Source organism: Sitophilus oryzae, unplaced genomic scaffold, assembly GCF_002938485.1.
Source record: "Sitophilus oryzae breed Bouriz unplaced genomic scaffold, Soryzae_2.0 scaffold_1436_pilon_pilon, whole genome shotgun sequence".
NCBI classification, from domain to species: domain Eukaryota; kingdom Metazoa; phylum Arthropoda; class Insecta; order Coleoptera; family Curculionidae; genus Sitophilus; species Sitophilus oryzae.
Window position 1 is genome coordinate 3446860 of NW_022146100.1, and position 27853 is coordinate 3474712.

General features: G+C 33.3%; 1 protein-coding gene across 4 annotated transcripts in view; it reads right to left on the minus strand.

The window, feature by feature from the left end:
- The window catches only part of LOC115876481 (extracellular sulfatase SULF-1 homolog), a 60696-nt gene that overhangs the window by 12372 nt on the left and 20471 nt on the right, over positions 1 to 27853 (minus strand). For 3 of the 4 annotated variants that reach the window (XM_030892278.1, XM_030892277.1, XM_030892280.1), the window contains exons 2-5: positions 5783 to 6315; positions 3142 to 3293; positions 2850 to 3019; positions 585 to 834 (exon numbers count right to left, since the gene is read on the minus strand). In XM_030892278.1, coding sequence (XP_030748138.1) covers positions 585 to 834; positions 2850 to 3019; positions 3142 to 3293; positions 5783 to 6227 — 1017 coding nt within the window. In that variant the 5' untranslated portion in view covers positions 6228 to 6315. Of the gene's footprint in view, positions 1 to 584; positions 835 to 2849; positions 3020 to 3141; positions 3294 to 5782; positions 6316 to 24950; positions 24970 to 27853 lie in introns of those variants that run through there. The other variant, XM_030892279.1, reaches the window with a different exon arrangement.

The window sequence follows — 27853 nt, forward strand, 5'->3', positions numbered from 1 at the left end:
TTAGAAGAGAATTTTATGATCGCCTGGGTTATTGTCTAGCAGCCGATGGAGGAATATTTGAACATCTTCTTAAATCCTAAAGTTCTAACAATTTAATAGTTTCTAGCAATTTAATATTGACGTTACTTCAGAAATTATTTGGAAAAAATCGAAATAAAAATGAAATTTCTACACCCTGTATCTCCGAAACTAAGCATTTTTGGGCCTACATTTATACGAACTTTTTTACCTATTTTTATCTGCAGAATATGCTGCCGAAGTTTCCGGAATACAATTTGGACCACCCTGTATATGCTGCAACTACACATACCTACTCTTTCTACGGTTCTCAATTATCTAATACTTTACCCAATTCTTAAAAAATCTAATAGAATTATTTTTTTAAGGCAATACATTATGATCTTGGTCCTAGAAAATAATACCTTTGCCTAAAAATTGGAACTCGCGAATAGAATAATTCGCAGTCGCAGTTTTCTATGAAAGCCAATCGCAAGTTGCGATTGCGATGCTTAAATCGCTGCGATTGAGTCGCAGTCTGCGATTTTTGACCTCATCTCTAATACGTTCTACAATCTACATTGTACCTTTATTAAACCAAATTGCCCTAGATGATATCCGTGGTCGCTAGTGTAAATAATGTACGTGTTGTCCAGTTCACCCAATTGTTTCAACTCGTTGACAACTTGTTCTACGGCAGTATCAACGGATTGCAACGTTTGCAATCTTTTTGTCATTAGCAGATCAGTGAATTGGCGATGTACCGGTTCCATTTTCTTTGTCACTTGAAGAATCCATTGTTTGTCGGGATTTGGAGCGTGATCATACGAAGGAGTGCTGAAATACAGTAAAAAATACATTTTTACAAACATCAGTACAGTGTGTCCCATTTTCACGTCTTTTACAGGGCTTCTCTTTTACGAGTAGAGTTGCAAAAATGCGGTTTTCACATTAATTTGCTACTTTTTTATGAAACTAAAGATACTACGTACAGATTTGTCTTAGTCCTCTTACTTCCTGAAATACAAGGCAAATTTTTGGCAAGACAATAACTGCCCGACGTTATAACATTTTATAATTCCCATGGTACCTAGATAATTTTATTTCTTACTGAATTTCGTATACCGTGCTGGCAACTGTTACTTTTGGGTCGGTATTTACATGTGTGGAAGTAAATCGCATAGGGATCTTACTAAGTGGGAGTGAGAGAAATGCGACGGTGTGCTGTTGCGGCGTTGCCACTTTTCTCCGGTACACCTTTCCCTATCAAGTAAAGTAAAATCACGATCGCAAACCGCTTATTTTTAAAAGGCTTTTTTTTGAAAAGATAACTAGATAAAATCATTAGATATGTTTCTGAACATTCAAAGTATAAGGATATCGTTAGGGTATTCATAAACGTAAAATCTCCAACCTCGACTACACGATAACGTCGTTATTTCCATGTTTTTCAAATCCGCGATGCCTGCTATTCCATCAGTCGTTTCATAACAGAATATTCTACATCCTACGTCTATGTAATTTAATATGTGTAGAGTGAGACATATAACTCGTGAGATTTTCAGCATTATATCAATAAAGGACAAAAACAGTATTGTTCCTAAAGGTGCGTCCAGACTTGAACATTTTAGCCCGAACGAATCGAGCGCGCACGAACATGCAGAACAAATAGGCCGAACAAAAAGCATTGTGTACGCGCGACCGAAAAAAAGGGAGATATTCTGTTTCTTTTTTCTACTGATATGGACTTCTACTGATGGCTCTTATCGACTGGCTCTAAATATAAGCAGGTAGAAAGTTTAGCTTCCAGTTATTTCAATGTTTACAATATAAATTCCTCTTTTTTATTATTACTGAGAATCTACAACAGTAAATACTTCTATTTTTATGAATGTTTAAGTTACTTTTACTCTTTTTTTTTAATAATGTACCTAGTAGAAATATAGTCTAATAGACCCTTTTTGAAAAACGTTAAATTAAATATAATATTTAAAATACAGTTGTTCTCCTGTACATGACTACAATACAACTAAAAAAACTAATTTAATAAAAAAAAACAAGTGGTTGTAGAAAAACTTTAAATATGATTTTTTTATTTTTTGACATCGAAACTCAAAGGTATAATAACAGGTATCATACCAACCATAAATAGAGTATGTCATATAAAAATGTTTTGAATTTTTAATAGAATGATAGTCCTAATGATAGCCCTCTAATCTAGTCCCTTGATAAAAAAGGGACTAGATTTAAGTTTCCCTTTGATCCAGTCTGTATACTATTTCTTTGGATTTTCTGCACGTGTGCAAAAACTACACAAAAACACTATATCTTATAGAAAATAAAATATTGTGCGTTGAATTTGAGGGATATCATCTGAAAAATGATTAATTTGGAAGAAAACCGGCAACAAGCCGCAGAAAATAATAATATTTTAGTGCAGTCTACTGGTCGCGACACTTGTGTCTAGCCCTAGCAGGCAACTGTTAAGCCCGACCAATCACGTTAGAGTTTTTGACAAACACGAATTAATTAACACACTCCAAATAACCACGCTAACCAACCTGATTGGTCAAGCTTAATACTTGACTGCTAGAACTAGACACTTCTGTCGCGACGACCAACGGATGGCCAGGACGTTAGTGTGTGCTGTATCATTTGATTTAATGGTTTTAGAGGTAATAGCGGCTTGGCCGGTGCGACCTGGTCGTCAGTGTGTTCGAGCCCTTAAAGACGTTTGTAGCAAAATATTTTAGAAAAAAAAACCAAGGAAAATAAAAAAATAAAGTGGGTCGTTATTTTTAAGCCAAGTTCTTGATGAAAATACGACAATATGCTGCTTTTCGTAAACTTACTGGTGCGTGGAAATGTTGAAAAACAAACTGGAATATTGCGGAGCAGAGTCCTCGGGACCGTGAGGTGCTGGAAAGGCCATGGTTAGCATAAGTGGCTTATTAGGGAATTGCTTTTTCGAATTTCTCAAAAACGTGATGGAATCGTTAGCAATTAAATCCGTGTAGTAGTCCTGAAAATAAAACGTCAAATAGGCAAGAATTGACAAGAAAAATAAGTCTGCGGATATTAACTATTTCCAAAACACAAGCTTTTTAAAGTGGTGTAATATATTCTGTACTTAAAAATGGTTACCTTGTCATATTCGAAGCCGTGCTTGATCTTTTTCCCATTCATATTTATCGAATAATTGTAATATTTTGAATTCATAATCAGTCCACCCCATTCTCGCCAACCTGGTGGTATATAGGTTCCGTTGTATTTGTTTAAATATTTCCCAAAATATCCTAAAATTTAATTAAATTTACTGTATCTGGACCATTATTATAATCTAAGACGCATCAGACTCATTAAGGTGTCTCTAAAAAAATGGCATATACCGGGTAAATTACAATATAGGTAGCTTTTATTGAAATTCTCTTCATTTTAAAATTTAGTCATAACATGTTTCTATAATGAAACTCACCTTTATTTTGTTTTTTTGGAATCCTAAAATTACTTAATAAATACATAGGGTGTTCCAAAAATGACGCTAATCAAAATTAATAATAACCATCTAGAGAATGAAAACGAAGTGATATTACCATATACATATACCGTAGAAACGCGTCTTGATTGTTAACCATTGTATTGGATTAACCATTTTAGGACAAACAAAAATTTTTATAATGCATTTCCTCTTGTAAATATAATCTGGAGACATACTGTATAGTTTTAAACGGGAAAGTACTTGGTTAGCGTCAATAAGAGAACAGGTATTTTTTATATACATATATATGTTAATTGAGATGATATCAAATACGATAATTTTGATATTAGCACGTTATTATGGCAATAGAATAATTTTAAAAAAATTCCACCAATATGGATTTCCACCAAGTACTTATTCATATAATTTTTCTACGGCTTAGAACTACATAGTGATGCAACGTGTAAAATAGTGTAAAAATATTGATATTTTAATACAGATATTGTAAAAGTGAATCATATTATTTATTAATTTTTAATTTGTTATGGTGCGTCCAGACCTGAGGAGTCGAGTGCGACGCGAGCGCCAAGTCTGGACGTGTTTTTGGTAGGCTCGCTCGACTGCGAGATATTAGGTCTGTTCGTTTTCCTGTTATTATCGATTCTGAATCGTCCTAGAACTCTCCAGCGCGTGCGCAAATGAAATAATGTCTTCATATTTCCTTCTGCGCATACGCATCACAATTCTAGGACGGTTCAGAATCCGTAATAACAGGAAAACGAAAAAAGTTATTAGCTCTGATATTATAGTGCATATTGAAATGGAGACTTGGACGGAAAAAGATCAGCTGAAATTCATCGATTTATATAAAGCCAAACCAATATAAAGAATCCAAAAGATAAAGAATATTAAAAAAAAAACAATAAACACGATGCGTGGGTAGATATTTCACAATCGATGAATAAAACCTTGGAAAGAATATAAAAGAGAATTATTAAAAAGTGTTTAAGAATTATTAAAAAAAATAGAAAAACTGTAGAGACAGTTAAGATACACATTTTAAAATTATTATAGAGTATACAGGGTGGTTCAAAATAGTGTTACGGATATAACATGGTTTTTTAAATGTAATACCCTACTTTTTATTCTATTTTTAGATTCTGCATAAAATTTTATAACTTTTTTTTATGTATACTGCCAGGTATAATATTATATATGTACCTAAAACGGTATACCCTTAAAACTAATAGTTTTTGTAATATTTCAATTTGATTAAACAAAAAATGTTAGATTTCAGTGTCGTAAAAAATTTTCAGTCATGCTATTGTTTCTGAAATTGGAGTTCTAAAATTTGTTAAGGATAGTTTTATAGAGACGAAGAAAAAGATATAGGTAAAGACATTTGAGTTAGATGCTACAGTGTGTTCAACATATATTTATGAATTTCGACTATTTAAAATTAAATAATTTCAATTATTTTTTTTAAATGGATATTACTATATTATTATATATTTTTTCGTATGTATTATCATTTTTTTTAATAGAATTTACAAATTATGCATCACTGATACTTTTTACCGTACCGAAATCTAACATTTCATTAAACAAATTGAATTATTACAAAATCTATTATTTTAGATATATAGGTAATATGATATGCAAAAAAATTTACCGAATTGTACGTAGAATCTAATAATAAAATAAAAAATAGGGTATTCCCATTAAAACATACCTATATCCGTAACACTTTTTGAAGTACCCTGTATACTCTACAGTAATTTTCAAATGTGCTTCCTTTCCTATAAATTTTCTTTTTAACATTTTGTTCTAAAAAACGAATTTTGTAAAAGACGTGGTGTCTCGAAACAACTAATAGGGGAAAAAATCGACGGTGAATAATTGGTGCGTCCAGACCTGAGGAGTCGAGTGCGAGACGAGCGCGAGAAACAAGAATCCGTGTATTTGCTTTAGCGTGATCGTAACGGAAATTACGGAGATAGCAGCATTTCGGTGGCTATTTCAGATCACTGGGAGTTAGCAGATATTATTGAGTTAAAATAGCAAATTTTCTTTAATGGGAAAAAATGTATTTGCTTTCCCTACTTATAGAGTATTTTTTCTCTTTCTAATGGTATAAAAAAAATTATTAACGTAAAAAATGGACTTTAAAAAAGCAGGTTATCACGTTTCACTGACGATTAGCTAGTTAAAGTCGTGTATTTGTTTAGAGCGCTGTTTACGGTATTCTCTGAAGCGTAAGCGTACTGGGAACGGTTCTCTGCTATGTTGGAACAAACCTACAGTTACCTGTTCTGTAGCCGGCATTCGACAGGTACGTCGCGAAACTCCTTTTCTCGTGAGTCGCTTGCCACTGCGTGCTGGAACAATTATCGTTGTTGGTGTACACCTGATGATTGTGCACGTACATCCCCGTCAAAATCGAACTTCTAGAAGGGCAGCACATGGGCGTAGTGACGTAGGCGTGCCTAAACTCCGCCCCGTGGTCCCTGATACTCCTCAAAGTCTTGGGCATGAAGTTGAGCGACCCCAGTTCCACGTCCTGGTCATCTGTCAGAAACAAAACGATGTTGGGCTTCTTTCCATTGCGCATGACCAAAGGTAGATGGTGGTGATCTTGCGATCTACTCGGTTTTTGGTGTTTGTGGATGTTGTTATCACAGCTGGTGTAGGTTGCCAAGAGGAGGAGGCAGAATGCTTTGGTAGTTATGGTTTTGAGAGTGACCGATGGCATTTTACCCTGCTCGGTTCACTTCTATTTCGGAATTGGGTGGAGTGGTCGCATTCTTAGATTTCTGGGTTGTTTGGTTCACATTTCATATCTGAAACAAGGAATGATTATTAATTTCGTATATATTTTTGGCCAGTTTAGAAACAAATCAAGAGATTATGTTCTTGAAAGTGTAAAAATTATCCAAAATATTTTTTGTACAAATAATTCTTATTGGAAATATTTTCGACATTTGTGATGATGTCTACGCTAACTTTAATCGATTTCTCTATAGGCACAGATTAAGTATACTATATGTATACAGATAAAAATCTTATCCCTAATTCGTGGTACGAAAATTGTTTTTTATGACGATGTGCAAACGAGTAAAATTTCCTGCGCGCAAAAATAAACTCGCGTAAATAACAATAAACAGCGTAATAGAGAGATATCGCTAAACCGAATAGCGTGCATGGACGTTAATAAGGCCAGGTGTTATTTCCTTTACGTGAGGTGGTATTAACTCTCTTCATTTATAGTTATCGGATCGGAAAGAATTCTGTTCGCGTCGCGTCCGCTATTTAAACTTAACCTAACTTTGAATTTAAAACTTCGAAATTGTTTTGTTTACTAGGTATTTTAAAACTAAAGGGCTAAAGTGCTTATTTCCAGTGCTTTATTGTTCAAAGTCTGCCAGTGGGTTTAGGGCAACAAGCAACAAATTCTCTTAGAAGGGCTAAGTCGTCATCTGCTGTAAACCTCTAAAGCCTCTTTATAGGTTCTTTAATATTGGAAGAGGCGGAATCCATATTTTGGGCCATATTTATTTAATTAAAACTAATCCCAGCTACTTAAATATTAAATTACCTAATAAAACTAAAGTAATAATTCAAAACAATTCAAACATAACCTAAAATAAAAGATCTCGCCGGCCGGCCCCGGTTGTCAAATACTAGCACATGCCCATTTAAGCAATTTTTAAACGTTATTTAGAAATAGCGCCTTGTTAGGATTCCCCACAAATTGGCAACGCTGGAGGTTAGCGTGTTCTTTCTGAATATGCTAAGACTAACGGACTAGTGTCGAAACACAGATAGCTAGATGGACGTATTTCGGCACTTGCGTCGATGCGCTACTGGAACATTTGCCTGCGCGTCGTATGTCTTCTGGCAGTCTTTTAATTTTTCTGTTTGTCTATGGATATAGCAGATTTGTCGCAGTTGACCGGTCGACCCAATCAATACCTCTGTCAGTACTTAAAGTTCTAGGGAAAGGTGTACGTCATGCGTTCAGCTTCACGATTTAATTACGTCTCGTGATACTTAATTTGTTCATTTATTAACGAATCGTTGTAATTTTCCCTATAGCTTGAATTTTTTTAAGTGCAAGCTAGAAACACTTGCATTTTTGATAAAAATAAGTGGAATTGAGTGGGTGTTCGATAGTGGTCGCGCTATTAGAATTCTGAATTCAAAAATCGATATCTCGAAATCTATTAGAAATAATAGATTGTAGTTTTTCAAGAACTTTGTTAATATTTCTGCTGTATTTTCTTTGTAGACAGTATGTGAAAATCTTTATCAATAAAAAAATTACACGATTGCTGAAAATTGCTATGCTCTAAAAGTAAACGGATGGATTGTTTACAATTTTTGAATAGAAAAACAACCTTATCGAATTTTTCTTATGTCAACATATTGTAAAATATCCGATCTTGGAAATAAAAAAAAAGTTTCAATATCTAAAGTGGTTCTTAAGTTATGGCCTGTTATGTGTTAAAAAGTTGATTTTTAAATTATCGCGATTACTGACGTTTTCTCGTTATAAAAAAAAATGACACCCTAACGATATCCTTATAATTCCATTTCAGATGCTCAGAAACATGTCTAATGATTTTATCTAGTTATCTCTTGAAAAAAAGTTTTTTAAAAATAAGCGGTTTGCGATCGTGATTTTACTTTACTTGATAGGGAAAGGCGTATCGGCAACGCCGCAACAGCACACCGTCGCGTCGGTCGGTCGCATTTCTCTCACTCCGACTTAATAAGATCCCTATGCGATTTACTTCCACACATGTAAATGCCGACCCAAAAGTAACCGTTGCCAGCACGGTATATATTTCCTTCGGGCACACCCCCGCTTACCCGACCCCTGAGAGCGACCAGAACAGTACAGCGTAATAGATTCCCTATACTATATAAATAGATAAATACACGTTGCATTTGGACAAAATACATATTTCACATACAAACAAAATTTTCTTTGAAGTTTGCGAAGCGCAGCCAGCAGAGTCTAGTAGAGGCTGTCGTAAAGTTCCGCCATTGTGTATTAAAGACAAATAAAGCTATCGCGTCAGAGTATTTGCAGGAAAATTATTGCCGAGGCCTGTTGCAAACCGCTTCGGAGGTTTTACGTTACGCACACCTGTGCAGCAGGTGCTTTAAAAATATTCGTAATATCCCCAGAGTTTGCCTAATTTGAAAAGGATTGCTGGAATATTTGAGAAAATAAACCATCTTTGAAACTTTCTATTGCATATTGATTGTTTCCTCTGTTATACCTCGAGATCTTGTTTGAGGCAGGTGGTGTAAAAATAAGAGATTTTTTGAAACTTTTAGCTTTTTCTTAGTTACCAACTAAAGATATGAAATAGAAAGAACTTACATTAGGAACGTAGCTAAGTGTAATGGGCATTCTCCTTCATTAGCTGATAAAATAATTAGAAAACGTAGGTATAAGTTTGCGGTTTTTGCAAATGCGATTTTTCAAGTGGAGAAAGATACGTCAAAATAGGTTTCAATTAGTAGTGGGAACTATCGAATGAATACTATCGAAACATTCGATAGTTGCAATTCATTCGAATAATTCGATAGTTAGTAAGAAAACATTCGTTGAAAACTATTCGAATAAAAATTATTGAATAGATTCCGTCATCTGCCTTGAAACATTGTATTCTAGTAATTCGGCAGCAAAAACCATTCATTTATAAAATTCATTCATTTATGAAATTCATTTATTCGTCAGGATCGATTATAATAAAATATTAACTGAATTTTAGTTGTCGCCCGGCGACGTAGGTTTCTTTCGAGGAACCCGACAGCGGTCGGTGGCAATGCTATGAAAGAAGCCGGCATCTTTGATTTTTGCGGAGTCAGATAAAAATAAGGACACATTATTTTTTATTGAGGTGCTAGTATTTACACAGAAAATACATAATGAAGGGCGTTGTTGCCATATTTTGGTATTAGTTGATATTAGCAAAGAATATTATTGTTTGGCTTTAGTTAGTTAGGGATAGTATGTCTATATATTCTGCATTTTTTTTATTAATATTCTGTTGTTACACTGCAATAATACTGGTTATTTTGGATGTAGGAAAATGATTTTTAATGTTTTTAAGCAAAGACTGGTTTAATAAATAGTAATAACAGTAATAATTTGTTATACCTATTAACAACAAAATTTAAAATCATTTAATATTGTTACGTTTTTCGTCGGTTCCGTGTGGATAGAAAGTCCCAGTCTCTTTGGTGGTCAGAGACTACTTTGGCCAAATAACGGTTGATGGTTCTGTTCATGCGTTCAACCATCCCATCGGATTGTGGATGTAGAGCCGTCGTCCTGGTCTTGCGGATGTTAAGGACTTCGCAGACGCCTTGGAACAGATTGGACTCAAAGTTTCTTCCCTGATCTGAATGAAGCTCCATGGGAACACCAAACCTGCAGATCCATTCTTTAACAAGGGCATCAGCAATCGTGGACGCTTCTTGATTTGGCAACGCGTAGGCCTCGACCCATTTGCTGAAGTAATCCATTACTACCACAATGTATTTGTTGCCATCGTTCGTCTCCGGGAAAGGACCAGCCACGTCGATCGCTATTCGTTCGAAGGGACTACCAACATTGTACTGGCGCATAGGGGCTTTACCACGCTTTTGTGGCCCATTAATGGCTGCGCAAATGTCACATTTCTTACACCAGGCCCTCACATCTTCTTTGCAGTTCACCCAGTAGAACCGTTCACGCAGCTTGCCAAGTGTCTTGGTAACACCAAGATGTCCACCGCTGGTTCCATTGTGAACTTCCGCCAAGACTTCCGGGACCCTCTTCTTTGGAATGACGATCTGCCTTCTCTCTTCTTGTCCCTCTGGTCTCACAATCACACGGCGAAGTAATCCGTTATCTATTACCAATGAATTCCACTGGGACCAGTACGACTTCACGTTCGGCGAATATGCAAGATCTTCGGTTTGCCAACTATCACCAACCACAGTCGTCCTTAAGACTTTCACTTCTTTCTCTTCTTTGCAACGATTTCCCATCTGTCCGCAATTCCAACAGCGAATCGGTCCCCCCTTCTTACTCATATACTGATCCAGTACTTTCCGCACAATCCTTTCCACTTTGGAATCGTCGGAACTCTCCTCAACAGCCCGTACAAATCCTAGAGACCTAGAGCATTCTTTCGCGGCCTCAAATTCCAGGGCACGTGCTAGGGCATCTCCCAAATGCGTTGGATGAGCTAAAATAAGTGTTTGCCTTGTCTCGTTGTCACATAAACCATCAATAAAAGCCTGTACTTTTAAGCGCTCCATAACATTTTCGGGCATAGCAGGGTACGCAAGGCGAACGAGGCGGGCTACGTCGGCTTCAAACTCCTGCAGAGACTCATTTGACTTTTGAATGCGATTTTTTAGCTGGGAATGATAGACATGTTCCCAAATGAGCTTGGCCGTACCTCATTTCTAAATGTCGTACCAATTGCTGATAATCTCCCTGTTCCGATGGTGACAATGTCTGCAGGATATCAGTCGCATCTCCTCGCAGTGCGACAGTCAAAGCGGTAGCCTTTTCAGCGATTGTCCATCCGTTCGCTCTCGCAGCGGCCTCAAACTGGCAAAAATAATTGGCCCAAGCGGTTTTTCCGTCAAACTGTGGAGGCTTAATAACTGACTTTGAGATATACTTATTTTCGACTAGTTTCGGTGCCTCCGATGTTTCTTGACATTTTGGTGAATTGGCCTTTTCTATTTCTTGTTTTAAAATTTCGATTTTTTTATTTACATCGTCCTCAATTTGTGTTATTTTGTCTTGTGTATCTATTATCTTTTCTTCTAATTCCTGTATTTTATTATTAAAGCTGGCCTGTATATCTTTAGAATTTTCTGCGATCTTATCTTCTAAAATATTAATTAAATCCTGGGAATTTTTCATCATTTTATCACTGATTTTATCTTCTAAATTATTCAAATTGCCGTTTAAATTGTCTTGCAATTCTCGAGGAATTTTCTGTAATTTTGTCATTCAAACTGTCTTCTAATTTTTTGAGAGTTTTCCGTCATTTTATCTTCTAATTTTTGTAGGCACGAGTCAAGGTCACCTTTGAACTCAAAGCAAAATGTGTCCGGATCCTCGCCTTCCTCCCTCAAAACGTCTCTCAGTCTGGTTTGCAAAATACTTTTCTTTCCATCTGTCTCGCACTCTCTCTCTTCCAATATGGATTTCAGTTCGGACACTTTCAAGTCTTTCAACAATTTCTTCGGAGCCATTGTTAGTCTTTTTATTTTTCTTATCACACACGCCACACCTGACACCAATTGTTACGTTTTTCGTCGGTTCCGTGTGGATAGAAAGTCACAATTTATTTAAACACTATTTATTTAACACTAATTAACAAAAATAATAACGATAAAAGACTTATAGAACTATTTACAAACGATTTATAACTAAGAATTTATTTTTAATTTTAGCGCGTCAACTGTATATTTATAACTGCCCCCTGTAGGCCACGGCCGCCGGCTTTTATACCGGCAGGTAAAGAACTCTAGAATTGTCCATAGATCGTTAGGTGCGTAGAGAAGGTTTTCGAATGTTCTCGTATGTACTCGTCCATTCCAGTGGGACTCGATTCTTCTCGAACGAATGAATCATTGCGGTGTCTATGCGATGTTAAGGTCATCCGAGGGCGGGCCATATTGTGAGGTTAGGTCGAGTCCACACCGGCCCGCAACAATATAAACATTACTTTAAGTAGTAGCAAAATATAAACAACAAATTAGATGTCAAAATTATTTATATTAGATCCTATTTAAAAATAATATAGTCTCTAAATTTTTTGGCAACGTTGGTTTATTAAAGAATAATAATTACAGAACTAATTTGTTATATTAACAACAAATTTTAAAATCATGAAATATAAACATTTATTAATTTTCTAAGCATGCAATGTAATGGAAGGAAAATATAAATAAAAAATTAGAAATCAAAATTATTTATATTAGGTGCTTTATATTACTATTTAAAAATTATACTTACTTTTACTGGCATTTACTTTAAAAAATAAATGAAATATTTCTTCGCAAAAAACTACATATAAGAGAATTAGCATAAACAAAATACAAACATTGTTAACCTTTTTTTTAAATTGGCACGTGTAAAACTTTCATTTTAATTTTCTCACCCCATAGTTTGAGTTTGATAACCCCCCATTTACTTAACCACATTACTTAAATATGATTATTAAGTTCAACTAATTCATATTATTAAAACACCTAAAATACAAATATGTATTTTTAAAATTAATTGTAAGTTCATCTCATCTCTCTTAAAAATTGCTACTTCTCAAAATTTCCCATTAAAAAATAGACCATATACCATATAAAATTAAATAATTGAAAGATCGGACTACGAAAAACCACACAAATTTTCGGAAAAATTTTGACCACCTGCACATGCACACAATCGTCAATAAATAAAATAAAAAAAAACTACTATTTTAGTATTTTAAATATTTTAATAAACGCAAAAATAGCACAGTATTTATACGGCGAAGTTATAAAAATTTGGAAGAACTAATAATGCACTGACGCATACAAAAATCAAACGAATACTAAATTTCATTTACGAAAAGCATTCGATAGTCGTGGCTCAACGATAACCATTTAGTCGCACCGCGAGGTTGTCACATATGCTTTAGTATACAAATGAATGAATGCTTTTATTCGAATAAAACCATTCGATAGTTGAAATCATTCATTCAGTAACCATTCGATAGTATAATTCATTCGATAGTTCCCATCGCTAGTTTCAATACCTATTAACCAGGGCCGGCGGAAGGAAAATATTGAGACCGGGCGAGTACCTTATCTGGCGCCCCCCCTCCTTAACAGTTATTATAACTCTCTTTTTCCTTCAGTCCTATATTTTAACTACAAACTAAGCATATTTATGCTACTTTAACAATAAATTTTCACTTAAAGATACTTCAAAATTTTTCTCTTCGTTCAATCTTAGTCTGCGATTGTTGTTTTTTCTACACCGGTCTATCTACAAAGTGACTCACTCCTATAAATTTTTTATTTTTTTAGATAAAAAAACAAGTTTTGGTATGTTAGTATATGACGTATATTAGGTTTGATTGACGTATTCAATGGTTTTTAGTAACTTCCCCTGTTTGACCGGAAATGACTAAAACTTTTGATTTTTAAATGCACCCTCGGTATATTTCTACTTTATTCCAAAAGAAAATGACATTCTGAGTAGAATGGCATATCATATGTCAACTTTTGACATTTTCGCTTAAAAAAATCGTATTTTAAATTTTAATCTATAGTGCCAGGGCTGTGTTAAAAATAAACAAATTATAGGGGGAGAAACTTCTGAGACGTACTCGGTATATAGAGCATAAGAAATAGAATTCCAACTTCGGCAGTCTCGTTCTGGTATAAGTGATCCTTGAAAACATAACAGTATTTAATTGCAAGTAGTTGCATTATTTTTTGTTATATTTTATTATTAAGAATTTAAGAAAATTTTCCTTTCTTTCTCACAAACAATTACATATTTAGTGCAGAATCAGTATTATGATCAGAAGTTTTGTCGGCTGCAAAATGAGGATCAGCCAATGTTTGAGATGCATTTCTTTGTGTGATTCCTCTAATGAGAAAATTCTACGATTTTGCTACCATTTTCAGTGTATTACTACATATTCAATCCGGAACAATCAAAGCCACCAAAAAATTGATATCTTTCCCACTACTATTAATAAATTAATTTAATTAATGAGGCAAACTTATAATTTTTTTTTTGATAATAAGGATATCGGGATCGTCTTCATCAGCTTCTTGCGAATGAATATTTGCCGCATATAACTTTAGGGCATATCAGCCATTAATAACAAATAAAGGGTGTGAATAGTAGAAAAAGTGCAATTTTGCTGGCTCTTGACCCAAAACAGTTTGTTTAGAAATTTATAAAAACGAGAATTATAGAAAGAAAGATTATTTACAAAAATTTGTTAGCTTTTGAGTTAGAAAAATGCCACGAACAAATCCGATTTGTATTTTTATATTTAATTTTGTTTAATATTCTTCCACGAAAATGAATTCGCAAATCCCAGTTTAGGATAGAGCACTCAAAAAACATTATAGAATAGAAGAAATCAAAACTCTCCCAAAGCTTTCGTCCTAAGGATTTTTTTGAGCATAATAATTTCAATAAATTATAATAGGATACATCTAGGATATAGTATAGTGTTTATAATGTTTAGTCAGATATTCTTCCCTATGTGGTGCGGTAATAGCTAATGTGTTAACGTGGAAATTGACAGTACCGATTAATTATTGAACTGGATATTCGTTACTATTTGTTTAGATTATTTTTTTTTAAATATTTTAGTTGCTGTTGTGGCGCCCCTCGTTTCTGCTATTAACTAAATTGATAACATAAATATACGCTATATATTTCAAAGTGCTTGTAAGTGTGAAATGCTTGTTACACATGTACGGCAAAATTACTGTGATTAAAGCAATGCAATTTTTGTAGCTACACTAGCTACGACAATCGTGATTTTGCGTTTAATCCAAGCGTTAAATGAGTTTACATTTTGGGTGTATCGTTTGGCGGCGATTTGTTTATTATTGGTCCCGTCTCTGGCATGGAAGCGAACGATTATACAGGGCGAGTCTTAAACAAGTGCAAATATTTTCAGGACTGGTAGATTTGAATAAAAGAAACATATTTTTCTTTACCGTTTTTCAAATAATTCAAATAAATAACAACATTCAAGTTTTTCAACATCTTTTTTTGTGAAAAAAATCTCACCATTGTCCAAATATTCTACACTTAAAAATATTTACACTTTTATTTAAAACTACCCATCAATTATGTTTATTTAATAGATACTTAATATTTTACAGAAAAACTAGCATTTCTAGAAATTACATATGTTGCAACATCGAATTAAAATAAACTGCATAGTAATAATTTATTTTAAAATCTCTATAATGAAATATTTATGCATAAACATTTATAGTAAATGTTTATAGACAAATGTTTTTTGTCTGTCTGCTTGCTCGATGGGGATCGTAATTCGTGTAATCTTCTTGGGAGCACAAATTTTATGTTGGTTAAATTTTTCTGGTTCTATACAGGGTGTCAGGTAATTAAATATTTGATTTTATTTTTTTTTGTACAGGTTTTCATAAATCTAGTCAGTCGAGGAGCTTGTCTCCAGCTGAGGTACACATGAAGTGGAGGATGAATGATCTGTTTCCATTTTCTACATCTCTTTAACTTGGTCTCTCCTTAGATTTGATACTGGGTGTTGTCCCAAATCTATAATAGAGGATATATCTTTCTCTATTGCCTCCTTGGATACGAGGTCGGTTCCTTCTGTGAAGACCTGACCATGGCCTTCCTCCTTCGAGCTGATGGCTCGCCAACTCGATGACCTTACATTGGAGTTCTGAGCCTGGATAAAAGGCACATCAGGTAGGTGGTGTTTTCACTTTGTTCCTCGGCAGAAATACCGTGATGATCGCTTCATTAGGGATGTTTTCTCCCTTCACTGCAACCAGTCCCGGCATCTGCCAATTCTTAATTCGATTAGCTATTTTTTTTCGACTTATAGCTAATCGAAAAACAAATAGAAAATAATGAATATTCAAAAATACCTACAAAAAAAGCTTTATGAGTTTGAATAATAAATAAGATCCAAGTTTTTTTTGGATTCAATATATCTCTGAGATGTATTATATCTATACCGACACAGGAAGTCTTATAGACTTGCACATACTATTAATAATTTGGCGCATCTTGTTGGTTTAAAAACCAGTTTGCAAAACGAGAAAATAGACAAGATTCTTGTTCTATTCACAAATCCTAAGAAATATTTGCAAGGTAGATATTATATCCATCCACTAATAAATGCAAACTCTATGCAGTAAATTATCGTGAATACACGATTAAATCGAGAAAAAAGTTAAATCTCATTACGTACAGGCAATTAATATAATACTACGAAAGTTTATATATAATTATTTTGTAATTACTCGAAATGTTTTTGTGTTAAGTATACGCTAATTAGTAGGATACGTTGTAGTCATAAAATAGATATTCGAGAAAATATAGAAACAGGTAGTTTAATGAAATAACTTTCTTGTAGAGATACCTAGGTGTAATTATGTTAAGAGATTTTTTTCTATGTTATGTGTTACTAACTTTTTAAATGTGAATCGATTTTCCAAAAGGAATATAAAAAATACCTTCACTGGCTGGGACAGAAAATTATTTTACCAGGTGATGTCGATGAAGTTGTTCTCTTGTAAATTTATTAAATGTGACATTAATGATGTAAATAAATTATTAGACTAGTTTTTTTTTGGAGGTGTAAAATACTTTTACGTACGGAGTGTGGGACTCAATCTCTCCTTACGCTGCCTGGAGGACACTACCCACTAAACATCACCCCCTCGCTCCTGCCACGTCTACCTGGACCCGCTGGACGCATCTCCTCAAGTAGACGCCGGACTGCTCCTTTTTTTTCATTACCCCTACTCTTCGCTGTATTTTGCCTCTAGTATATTTTGGGCCAGTTTTGAGATGGCTTCAAAGTTTTCTCTTCTTTCTGTTAGCGATTTTAAGAAGGTATCTGCGGAGATGTTGCCACCAATCGTCACGCGTGCCTCACATCTTTCCTGTTCCCATCTTGGACAAGCAAACATTGTGTGTTATGGAGTATCATTGGGTTCAGCACAGTATCGGCATTCCGCGACTTCCCTCTTTCCTATTTTACACAGGTAACTCCCGAAATTTCCATGGCCACTCAATATTTGAGTAAGATAGAAGTTTACCTCTACATGCTTTCTTTTAATCCACATATTTATATTTGGGATGAGCTTATATGTCCATCTTCCTTTTTGTGATACTTCCCATTCTGCCTGCCACTGCTGCACTGTGCGGTTTCTCTGTATCTCTCTGCTTGCCCTGGTTTGTACTTCACCCTTGAGAAAGAGTCGTTCTCTTTTTCTTGAGAGAAGATGCAAGGGCACCAGACCCGACATCACCAAGGCTGCCTCAGTTGAAGTTGTCCGATACGCCGAGCAGACCCTCAAAGCCATGACTCTCTGTGCACCTTCAAGTCTTTTTTTATTTACGTGCATATTGGTTGCTTCGTTCCACACAGGTGCTCCATACATAATAATATTCTGGCACGCATATGCTAACACTCTTCTCTTTGCTGGTGTTGGGCCCCGAACGTTTGGCAGTATTGCGGACAACGCTTTAGCAGTTCGTTGTGATTTCAGACACACCTCCTTGATGTGCAGGCCCATCATGAGTGCACGGTCTATGTGGAATCCAAGAAAGTTGACTTGCTTTACTGGATTTATTATTATATCCTTAAAATTAAACCTTATATGGTCAACTTTTCTCTTGCGGCTCAGTAAAATCGCCTCTGTTTTTTCCACAGCTATTTCGAATCTGTGCTCACGCATCCATCTGGCTATGATCTTTAGTGTATCATTCACAGTCTGCATTAGGTCGAGGTCGTTTATTTTTTTGTTTCTTTTAGTTTTTTTTGTTATTATCACAGCAAGATCATCGGCGTAACAGATCAACTCTGTCCCACCTGGTACAGTAAGCTCCATGACACTGTCCAGTTATGACTCTAATTTATGGTTAACCTAACTAATTCAGCAAGAAATAAAAGCATTTTTTGTTTATACCAGGTTTCTATATCTTCAGTACGGTTGTCTGTTTACATTATTTCTCCGATGTACAGGGTGTTGTTTAATGACATATCGTCGGTGAAATGTGATAAACTGCTAACTCCATTATTCCTAATTTTACAGGAGGACAAAACAACGGTACAAAAAAATATGTACACATGTAGGAAGTATTTTCATGCGTTAATATGATAAAGAGATAAGAATTTTATTTGCTGGGGAACAATAAAACTCAATATTTCGTGTTACGTCATTTTTTTCAGACCCAATAGGGAGATTGCAGATATTCGTCTTGCATAAGAAATAAAAATATACTTCTGGAGATAGCAACCTTTATTGTTTGAAATTTTGAAAATGGAATTGAATATTACCCAAACAGATTTAGAAATAATCAACTAAATTTAAAAAATATGATATTCATAACCATATATGTTATTTATAATATCGTCGATCTAGAAGTAAAACATACAAGTCCAAAAACGAAATTTTTAATGCATTGTTAAAGAACTGAAATAGCAGCATTTTGGACTTAATGAATATGAAAATAATTTAAAAATTAAACTTCTAATTCTTAGAAGATATGGTAGAATCCTTCCATGCTTATCCAACTTTTATACAACGGTAGTAGACCGAGCTTGGAAAACAGTGCGTGATTTTATTAAATTTTGATTACTTTTCTAGTTATTTTTTTAATTTTGATAAAAATGATGTATCATTTGCGTGGAAAAACATTGAAAAAAATAAAACTGATTAGGTATTATGGAAATTCTTGTACAAGTAAGTAATGGTTATTTAAACTATTTATAGCACGCCGATGAATTGCTCGTATATAGAGAATTTCGTTTTTCCCCTTACCCTTTACAGATACCTCGTATTTACAGAACGGATCGACGCAGGGTCGGACTGGTCATATTATACATATAATAAAATTATATATGAGTTTCTTGCCTTGAACTGCTAATATAAAAATTAATTCCACGCTGTGTTCGTCATAATGTGGATCAACCTGCTCTCACTACCGGTTTCGGGGCTCTACCCCATCATCAGGTGAGCTTGGGTATTTCCACAAAACGACGAGCACAGCCCAGAATATATAAATACGACTTGTCGTAAAGTAGCGGTAAGATATTAAGTCCCGCTTCGCGAGAATAGATCTAAGAATTACTCCTTATATATTAGCATGTCATTAAGGAACACCCTGTATTTTCAGTGTGCTTCCCTTATTTCACTGTCCCATTACTAAACAGCGTAGCTACTGTGTATAGGCGGCCTAACCCGTGACATTTCTGATAAGAATAGAAATAATGAGATGCATTTAAGGTGTATACGTACGTACAACAATTGCTCATTGTTGGAAAACGAATACGTATGTGTCACACAGAGCCCGTCGCAGGCTAAAAGCTCAAAGCGGTAATGAATTGCCAGACTTTGGTACAACAAAGGCGTTATTATAGAGGCGTATAGTTTAAACCTTGCAGGAATCGTATATACTCTTTGAATAGACGTGTAATTAGACAGAGAGTAATACAGCTTTCTGTTAGAATTTAAAAATAATCTTATTTCTGCTAGATTACTTACTCTTTAAGATTTTTTAGTATTTTATTTTAAAGTTTTTAGGTTATTCAACCATTTCAAACTATGGTGTAGCCTGAGGGTGGCTATTAGCCAATGGTGTGAGGGAGGCTACTAGCACAGAATATCTAGCTACGTAGCTAGATATTCTGTGCTACTAGCCACCATCACATATTTAGATAGTCTGTCTGTAGTATGTATTGTTGGCTATGCGGGCCTAAGTTATCCCCGCTAATTTCCTAATATCATGCTTCCATATCAAGTCAGGTCTTCTTCTAGGTCTTTTAAGATATTTTTGGTTTATTACGTGCAGCATTCTTTGGTGCGCCCTTTTTATATTTAAATCAATTATATATTTTAATATTAATCTCAAAAATTTAAAGAATTTATATTCTACGACAAACGAGCAATATGTAATTGGAAATGTAAAAAAAACTATTTTAATTAAAGTATAAAAACATTTATTAAATAAAGAAAACAAACAAAACTACAAAAATATTTAGTAACAAAAATAGTACCCTAAAGAAAAAAAACTGACCCATTTTATATGATATACATAAAAACAATAAACTAAAAATCGGAAATAATATACATGTACTGATTTCTTTCGAAAATCGACAACTATGAAACTATGAACCCGTCCCGGACACAAACGGTACATTGTGAGACAGGAAATTGTAGAGAGAAATAAGCCCTATAACATAGGATACAACATTTTAATGAACAGTGCTTTCCATAAAATCAATAAAATGAAAATTATACGAAATAATATACATGTACTGATTTCTTTCGAAAATCGACAACTATAAAACTATGAACCCTTCCCGGACACAAACGGTATATTGTGAGACAGGAAATTGTAGAGAGAAACAAGCCCTATAACATAGGATACAACAATTTAATGAACAGTGCTTTCCATAAAATCAATAAAATGAAAAATATACGAAATAATACAGGGTTGTTCGCCACATACGACACGGAGTATTGTAGCTAAACGACTAGATTTTTACAAATTGTAAGTTTTGGGTTCGTTGAAGGACTATTAGAGCTACCATTTAAAAATATGTTTACAAGATACAGAGTGTCCCAAATAAATAAAAAATATCAAAGTTGTATTTTTTTAAATGGAACACCCTATATATTATTACATTTTTAGTTTGTACGATTAAAATAAAGGTAACTTTGGTTAAAGTTTATTACACTTAAACGTTACCGTTTTTGAAATATTTTCAATTTTGTGAAATTGCAGTATAAATTTTAAGGCTTCATTTCTCCGAGGGTATCAAATTTTTTAATACTAAATATTTACTGAAGTTTATTTATTGATCAGTTATTGTGTTGCAATAATAAAAACTTTACTACCTTATACAGAGTGTCTAAAAATTTATTTTAAATAATTACTAGCTTTTAACACCCTGTATATTTTATGAGAATCAGATGCACAATTTAATTGTCTATCAAATTGTATTATACCATTTTTTACCTATCTCTTCAAGTTTCCGTAGAAAATGCATTTTCTTGTAATTTAGAACTCATTTATCAATATACCCATGGAATACTGACATTTTAGATTATTTATTTTTAAAGATGTACCAAATTTTTAAAGAGTACAGATACTAATATCGTCGATATAGTTCGTTTATTGCATAAAAAAAACTAAAAAAAAACTGTTTAAATATTTGTTAAAGAGGACCAATTAATATGATTCTAGTATTCAAACTACATTAATTGACTGTTGATTAATAATAATTGCTCCAAATACTAAAAAACTAAATTATGTATGTGTATTAGACAGTGTGGTAAAAAGTAACACCTTAAAAATGATATTTAATTTTTTGACAAAGGCTTATTTATAACAACAGAGACGTTCATTTTCATAACTTATTATTATATTGATTTCTGATTCAAATCCACATTTATTTAGAATAATTTATTAACGAACACAATTAAGTATGTAATTAATGAGTATATGGGCGGAAATAATGGTGTTATATTTAATTAATGGTATACTCTTTTATAAAGATTTAAATAGTTTTCTTTTTGCATACAAATGGGCTAGTAATATTATCGTTTTGCTAAAAACGATAATATTACTAGCCTGTACATTTTGTACATTTGTTGTTTTAAAAACAATCTAAAATATCAATATTCCATGGATATATTGATAAATAATGTCTAAATTATAAGAAAATGCATTTTCTACGAAAACTTGAAGGAATAGGTAAGAAGTGGTATAATACAACTTGATAGACAATTAAATTGTGCATCTGATTCTCATAAAATATACAGGGTGTTCTATTTAAATTAAACAAGTTATTGCCGTTTAAAGCTAGTAATTATTTAAAATAAATTTTTAGACACTCTGTATAAGGTAGTATAATTTTTATTATTGCAACACAATAACTGATCAATAAATAAACTTCAGTAAATATTTAGTATTAAAATCTTTGATATCCTCGGAGAAATGAAGCCTTAAAATTTATACTGCAATTTCGCAAAATTGAAAATATTTCAAAAACGGTAAGGTTTAAGTGTAATAAACCTTAATCAAATTTACCTTTATTTTAATCGTAGAAACTAAAAATGCAATAATATATAGGGTGTTCCTTTTAAAAATATAGAACTTTGATATTTTTTATTTATTTGGGACACTCTGTATCTTGTAAAAATATTTTTAAATTGTAGCTCTAACAGTCCTTCAACGAACTCGAAACTTACAATTTGTAAAAATATCATCGTTTAGCTACAATACTCCGTGTTGTATGTGGTGAACAACCCTGTATACATGCACTGATTTCTGTCAAAAATCGACAACTATGAAACTGTGATCCCTTCCCCGACACAAACGGTATATTGTGAGACAGGAAATGTAGAGAGAAACAAGCCCTATAACATAGGATACAACATTTTAATGATGTATGTTTAAGTATTTGTTTATTAACAAGAAAGCGTATCGGTATTTTGTTACAAAGTATACTGATTGTCACTTTGATTTTGCGCCCCCAAAATGTTGCGCCTACGTGCGTGCACGCACTGCACGCTCGCCAGGAACGGCCCTGTACATCGTTGCTGTCTCCTTCAAAACTGAATATCTTCAATAAAAATATAGCTACTGAGATGAATCAAGAAACACACTATCAAGAAAAGATGCACCTTGATAATAAAATGGTTTTAAAATTTCTTATGCGTCTAGATAGTGTATGTATTAAGTTATTATTTACAAAATTTACAATTTATTCTACGCCTCCATCAAAAATATGTAATGATTACATGAACGCAGGCCATCGCACGCGTAGTGTCATTACATTATGGTAATTCATCTTTTCAGGCCAATTGAAATAAACCTAAAAATAACGGGCAATCTGTGTCATACAACGTCAGTTAACAAATTGCGAAGACGCAGAGAGTGGACGTCTTCGATGAAAAATGTGTTTGGGCTCCGTTTCTTTAAGTATCATTCTGTTTTTTTTTCTTAGCGGTTTGTCGTTCAGGAAGATTGCCAACAAACTTTGAAGTTTTTGAAAATATATTCAAACATCATCGATTATATTTATCTATTTTTGTATTCTTAAGAATTCTAGTCTTGGCATTGGCGGTAGATATAATAACCTTATTTGAATATCATCATGTAATTTTATTATAAAGTTTAAAATTACTTATTCCGACAGCATGCCCTGTTAACTTTTAAAAACATTTCGTATACACATTTAACTTCGAAATATTATATGTAAAGTGCGGTCTGTAATTCCCTTAAGTTCCTAATTTCGAACTTTATTTTTTAAATTTCCATAATGATGGCGAATTAAAACCAATTAAACAATTATTTGCTCGTGCAAAAGGGTCAGGGAATTTTCATTTTATTTTAAATTCACCTAATTGGGCTTATTTTATAATGGCCCTTCAAGCAGTGAGTCTGACGAGGGTTTGACCTTTAAAAAAGAGGAGGAAAAAACGTAATTTCTTAAAAAAACATGAAATTTACTTTAAAAAACGAGAGATGTTTCCGTGAAATTTTGGAGTCGTAAAAATTTAAAAAAAAAACTAATATTGAAAAACAAAAAGAAACATTTTTTAATAAAAATGTATGATTGAAATCCTTTCAATAAGAAGCTGATATTTAAGAAGATATATTTAGCACTGTACATGGTACCCTTTTGTCGGGACTACGTTTTCTGGTAAAACCACTTCTTTAAATTTTAAACCATGTTGTTGGCGCACTTTTAAAAATTCTTTGCATTTTTGTAGTCTGCCTTCATCAAAAACAATAACTTTGTCACTAGTAACTTTTTTACAAACTACACAAATTAAATGTTTTTAATCCATTGTGATTTAGTATAGTTAGTAGCGAAATTAGTAGTTACTAAAATATTTATTTGCAGTAATTATTCTAAACTATTTACACTATGCACATCAATATTTAATTTATAAATACATATTTGTACATGGTAAACTTAATTCCAACAAAATAATCTCTGAACTAAAAGCTGGCAAATAATTGAAATGAAACCGAAAAAAAATTGTTTTTATGAAAATTTGAAGTACTCCAAAATACGTTACGTCAGCCGCATCGGCTACCGACGGGTCTCAATAAACTATCTTTCTCGCGCTTATAGATACTCATAGACTTTCTTATCGCGCTCATTTAAAATCTTTATTCGCGTCAGGCAAGTATTAAATCCCATTGAATTCGTCTGGCAATTAACACATATTTTTTAATATCATCTAATAAACACGCTGTAAAAATTTTAGAATGCCTAAAGTATGTTTTTCAGGTATAATAATTAAACATATTTGGGGTTACACTTTAAACCCGAAAAAAAAGTCTGGCATACTTATTTCTAGGTTAAATAAATACTAAAATTTAAGAATAAACAAATTTCAAGTTGCCTAAAGAATGTTTTTTGGATTTATTTTTTTGCAAATGTTATGGGTTGCACAGTAGCGAAATACCCCCAACCCCCCAGCCAGACTTAGGATTCTGGGTTCACCAGTTAATAAACTATACATTTTTAGTTATTCTAGCTTGCCTAAAATATGTTCTCTAAATATGTCGTCAGCTATTAGGCTATGAGTAGTAAGTATAGTCGATGTAATAATGTTAGATGCATACATATTAGTGTCATTTGTGAAAAATATAACTTACATTGCACTAAATAAAGTACAGACTTACATGTATGTGATGATGTGATGATGATGATACATATTACATTATCGATAAAATTAAACGTATTCTCTACATCCCTAACGCGTACATTTCTTAAGCACGAATAGAAAACTAAACGCAATTAGAAACGTGCATAGTTAGTGGGATGATAAATTGCGTTGTTTTGACACTTATAACTTTGTTTTTACCTTTGTTTTTACCTTTGTTTTTACGTTACGTGACATTCCAGTACCTCTACCTGCTTTATTAACGTTAATTTTATGTTGGTCTCTAGGTGTTTCCGCAGATTTATTTATCGGAAAATCTATTAATATGTACGGTAAAATTAATATACAGGATGGTCCGAATTGTATTCCGGAAACTTCTGCAGATAAAAATAAGTAAAAACGTTCGTATAAATGTATGTCATAAAATACTAAGAGTTTCGGAGATACAGGGTGTAGAAGTTTCATTTTTATTTCGATTTTTTCTGAATAATTCCTGAAGTAACGTCAATATTTGGATGAAAATTGGTGTCTGATGGAAGCTTTTTGACATGAGAAATTTGATTTTCATGTCAATATGACTCGTTGTAGGGGGTGCCACCTACATGTGTTTTAACTGTTTTAAAGAATAATAACTTTTCGTCTGTACCTGTATAAAACTACTGAGTGAAAAAATATACATTTCCATGATTTTTTTACGTAAAAAATGTCTGTTTCTTGGTAAAAATCGCTACGAGCAACCGGTCTCAAGATATTTAGAATGGTAATAGTCAATACATGTCATTATTGACAAAAAGTAAATATGTTGAATAGATAGAGACCGAAATGATAAATTTGGTAACTTTTTATTTTTTTAAATTAATCATAAATGTTTCTGCGAAAAAATGATGGTAAAACAGTGTCTGTTGAAGTTTTGGCACAAAAACATATTAAATTTATGATTTCCGTCTAATAACTATTTTGTCAACATGTTCAATTTATGTCAATGATGACAGGTATTGACACAAATATCTCGACAACTGTTACTCGTAGGGATTTTTACCAAGAGACCTTTTTTGCGTAAAAAACGTCGTAAATGTAAATTTTTTCACTCGGTAGCTTTATACAGGTACAGACGAAAAGTTATTACTCTTCAAACCAGTTAAAAATATGTAGGTGGCGCCCTCTACAACTAGAAGCCATATTGACATCAAAATCCAATTTTTCATGTCAAAAAACTCCCAGACACCCATTTTCATCCAAATATTGACGTTACTTCAGAAATTATTTGGAAAAATCGAAATAAAAATGAAATTTCTACACCCTATATTTCCGAAACTAAGCATTTTAGGACATACATTTACAAGAATTTTTACTTATTTTTATCTGCAGAATAATAATACAGTTCGGACCACCCTGTATACAATTATTGCTGGTGCCAATAAAGAAATATGAAGAATATAAACAATGCAATGATAATATATGCATAAATAACTCGCAAAGGAATATTTATTTAATTCCTATTTGTATAGTAATACATAGAAGTACTGGATACAAAAATCAGTTAGAAATAGGGATGCAAATAAGGCTTCTATATGTTCTTTGCTACGTTTAGATAGCTTTTGCGAATAATTTTGCATTAAATCAGAGCTAGGCGAATAGTTTTAGAACGTGTAATTATTTGATTTCGCTCGATACAGGCAGCAGCTTTTCCTCTTGGCCTCACGACATTTAGGTTTGACCCAAAGAGTTAGGAAATAAATTCTCTAACGTTCGCCTTTGTATATCCATTCGTTTGTTCGCTGCTGCAAACAAAAGAGTTAGACAAATGCTCGCATTTAAACAAGTTATTTATTATGGTTGTTTGACATAATTTGACACAAATAATAACCTTTAATTAATAAGAGTTTGACAAGTTTCAAAAATCTTAAATCGAGTTCATAGTGCGTCCGTGCGTCTTTCATCGTTCCGCCACTCCAATCATATTGAAATATGATCTGTCACTTTTGAAATAAACCAATGACTGGTTAAAAACAACATGAGACGATGCATGACGGATTTATACCATGGTACAAAGAATACAAGGTATGATATTGCGCAGGTTGGTCGCTACGTCACAGGTAATAACAGGCGTTATTGGTCAGCACGCTCCGCGCGCCTGTTCAAATCGTCAAGATATTGTTATAAACCTGTTTTTTTGTTTATATACCGTCATTGAATTATCGCTAAGCAAGTTACTGTGGAGCAGTGCGTAAGGAGTCGGGCTAGGAAACCGGAGTTCGAATCTCGGCCGGGACATAACTTTTTATTTATTTTTTTAAATACTGTTGTATTCTATAGTTTATTTTTGTAGTATAAAAAAAAGAACTATTTATTCTGTTATTTTTTAATCTCCGTCATTAATATAAATTGATTGTTAGTACAATACCTCATTTAATATAAAATAATATTCTACTTTTTGAAATGTATCGGGCCCTAATTGTACCTAAAAGTAATATATTTTTAGTGATATACATATTGTAAACTATTTAATATTTCAGTCACTTAAAAAGTTAATTTGCATTGAATAATTGCCTACCATTAAAGGGAATTTGAGCTATATAATCCTTGATGGGCATATTCTGGGTATGCAAATACTTCCTTTAAATTTTGGGTGTCGTTCAACCGATTTATTCTCAAAACCAGAAACATCTACATATAAAAAGAAGCACAGGTCACTAATTATAATAAACTTCACCCTTGGTATTACTTCCACTAATTATAATAAACTTCACCCTTAGAATTACTTCTATCACAATTACAATACGTTCATCTGCATTGGCATTTTCTACTTTTCGATGGGAAACAATAAACTTCCCAACATTTTTTAAATGATGTAACAATTCCTCTTGTGGTTACTTTTCCATAGATATCCTCAACTCTGTCCTCATGTGAATTCAGAGGCAA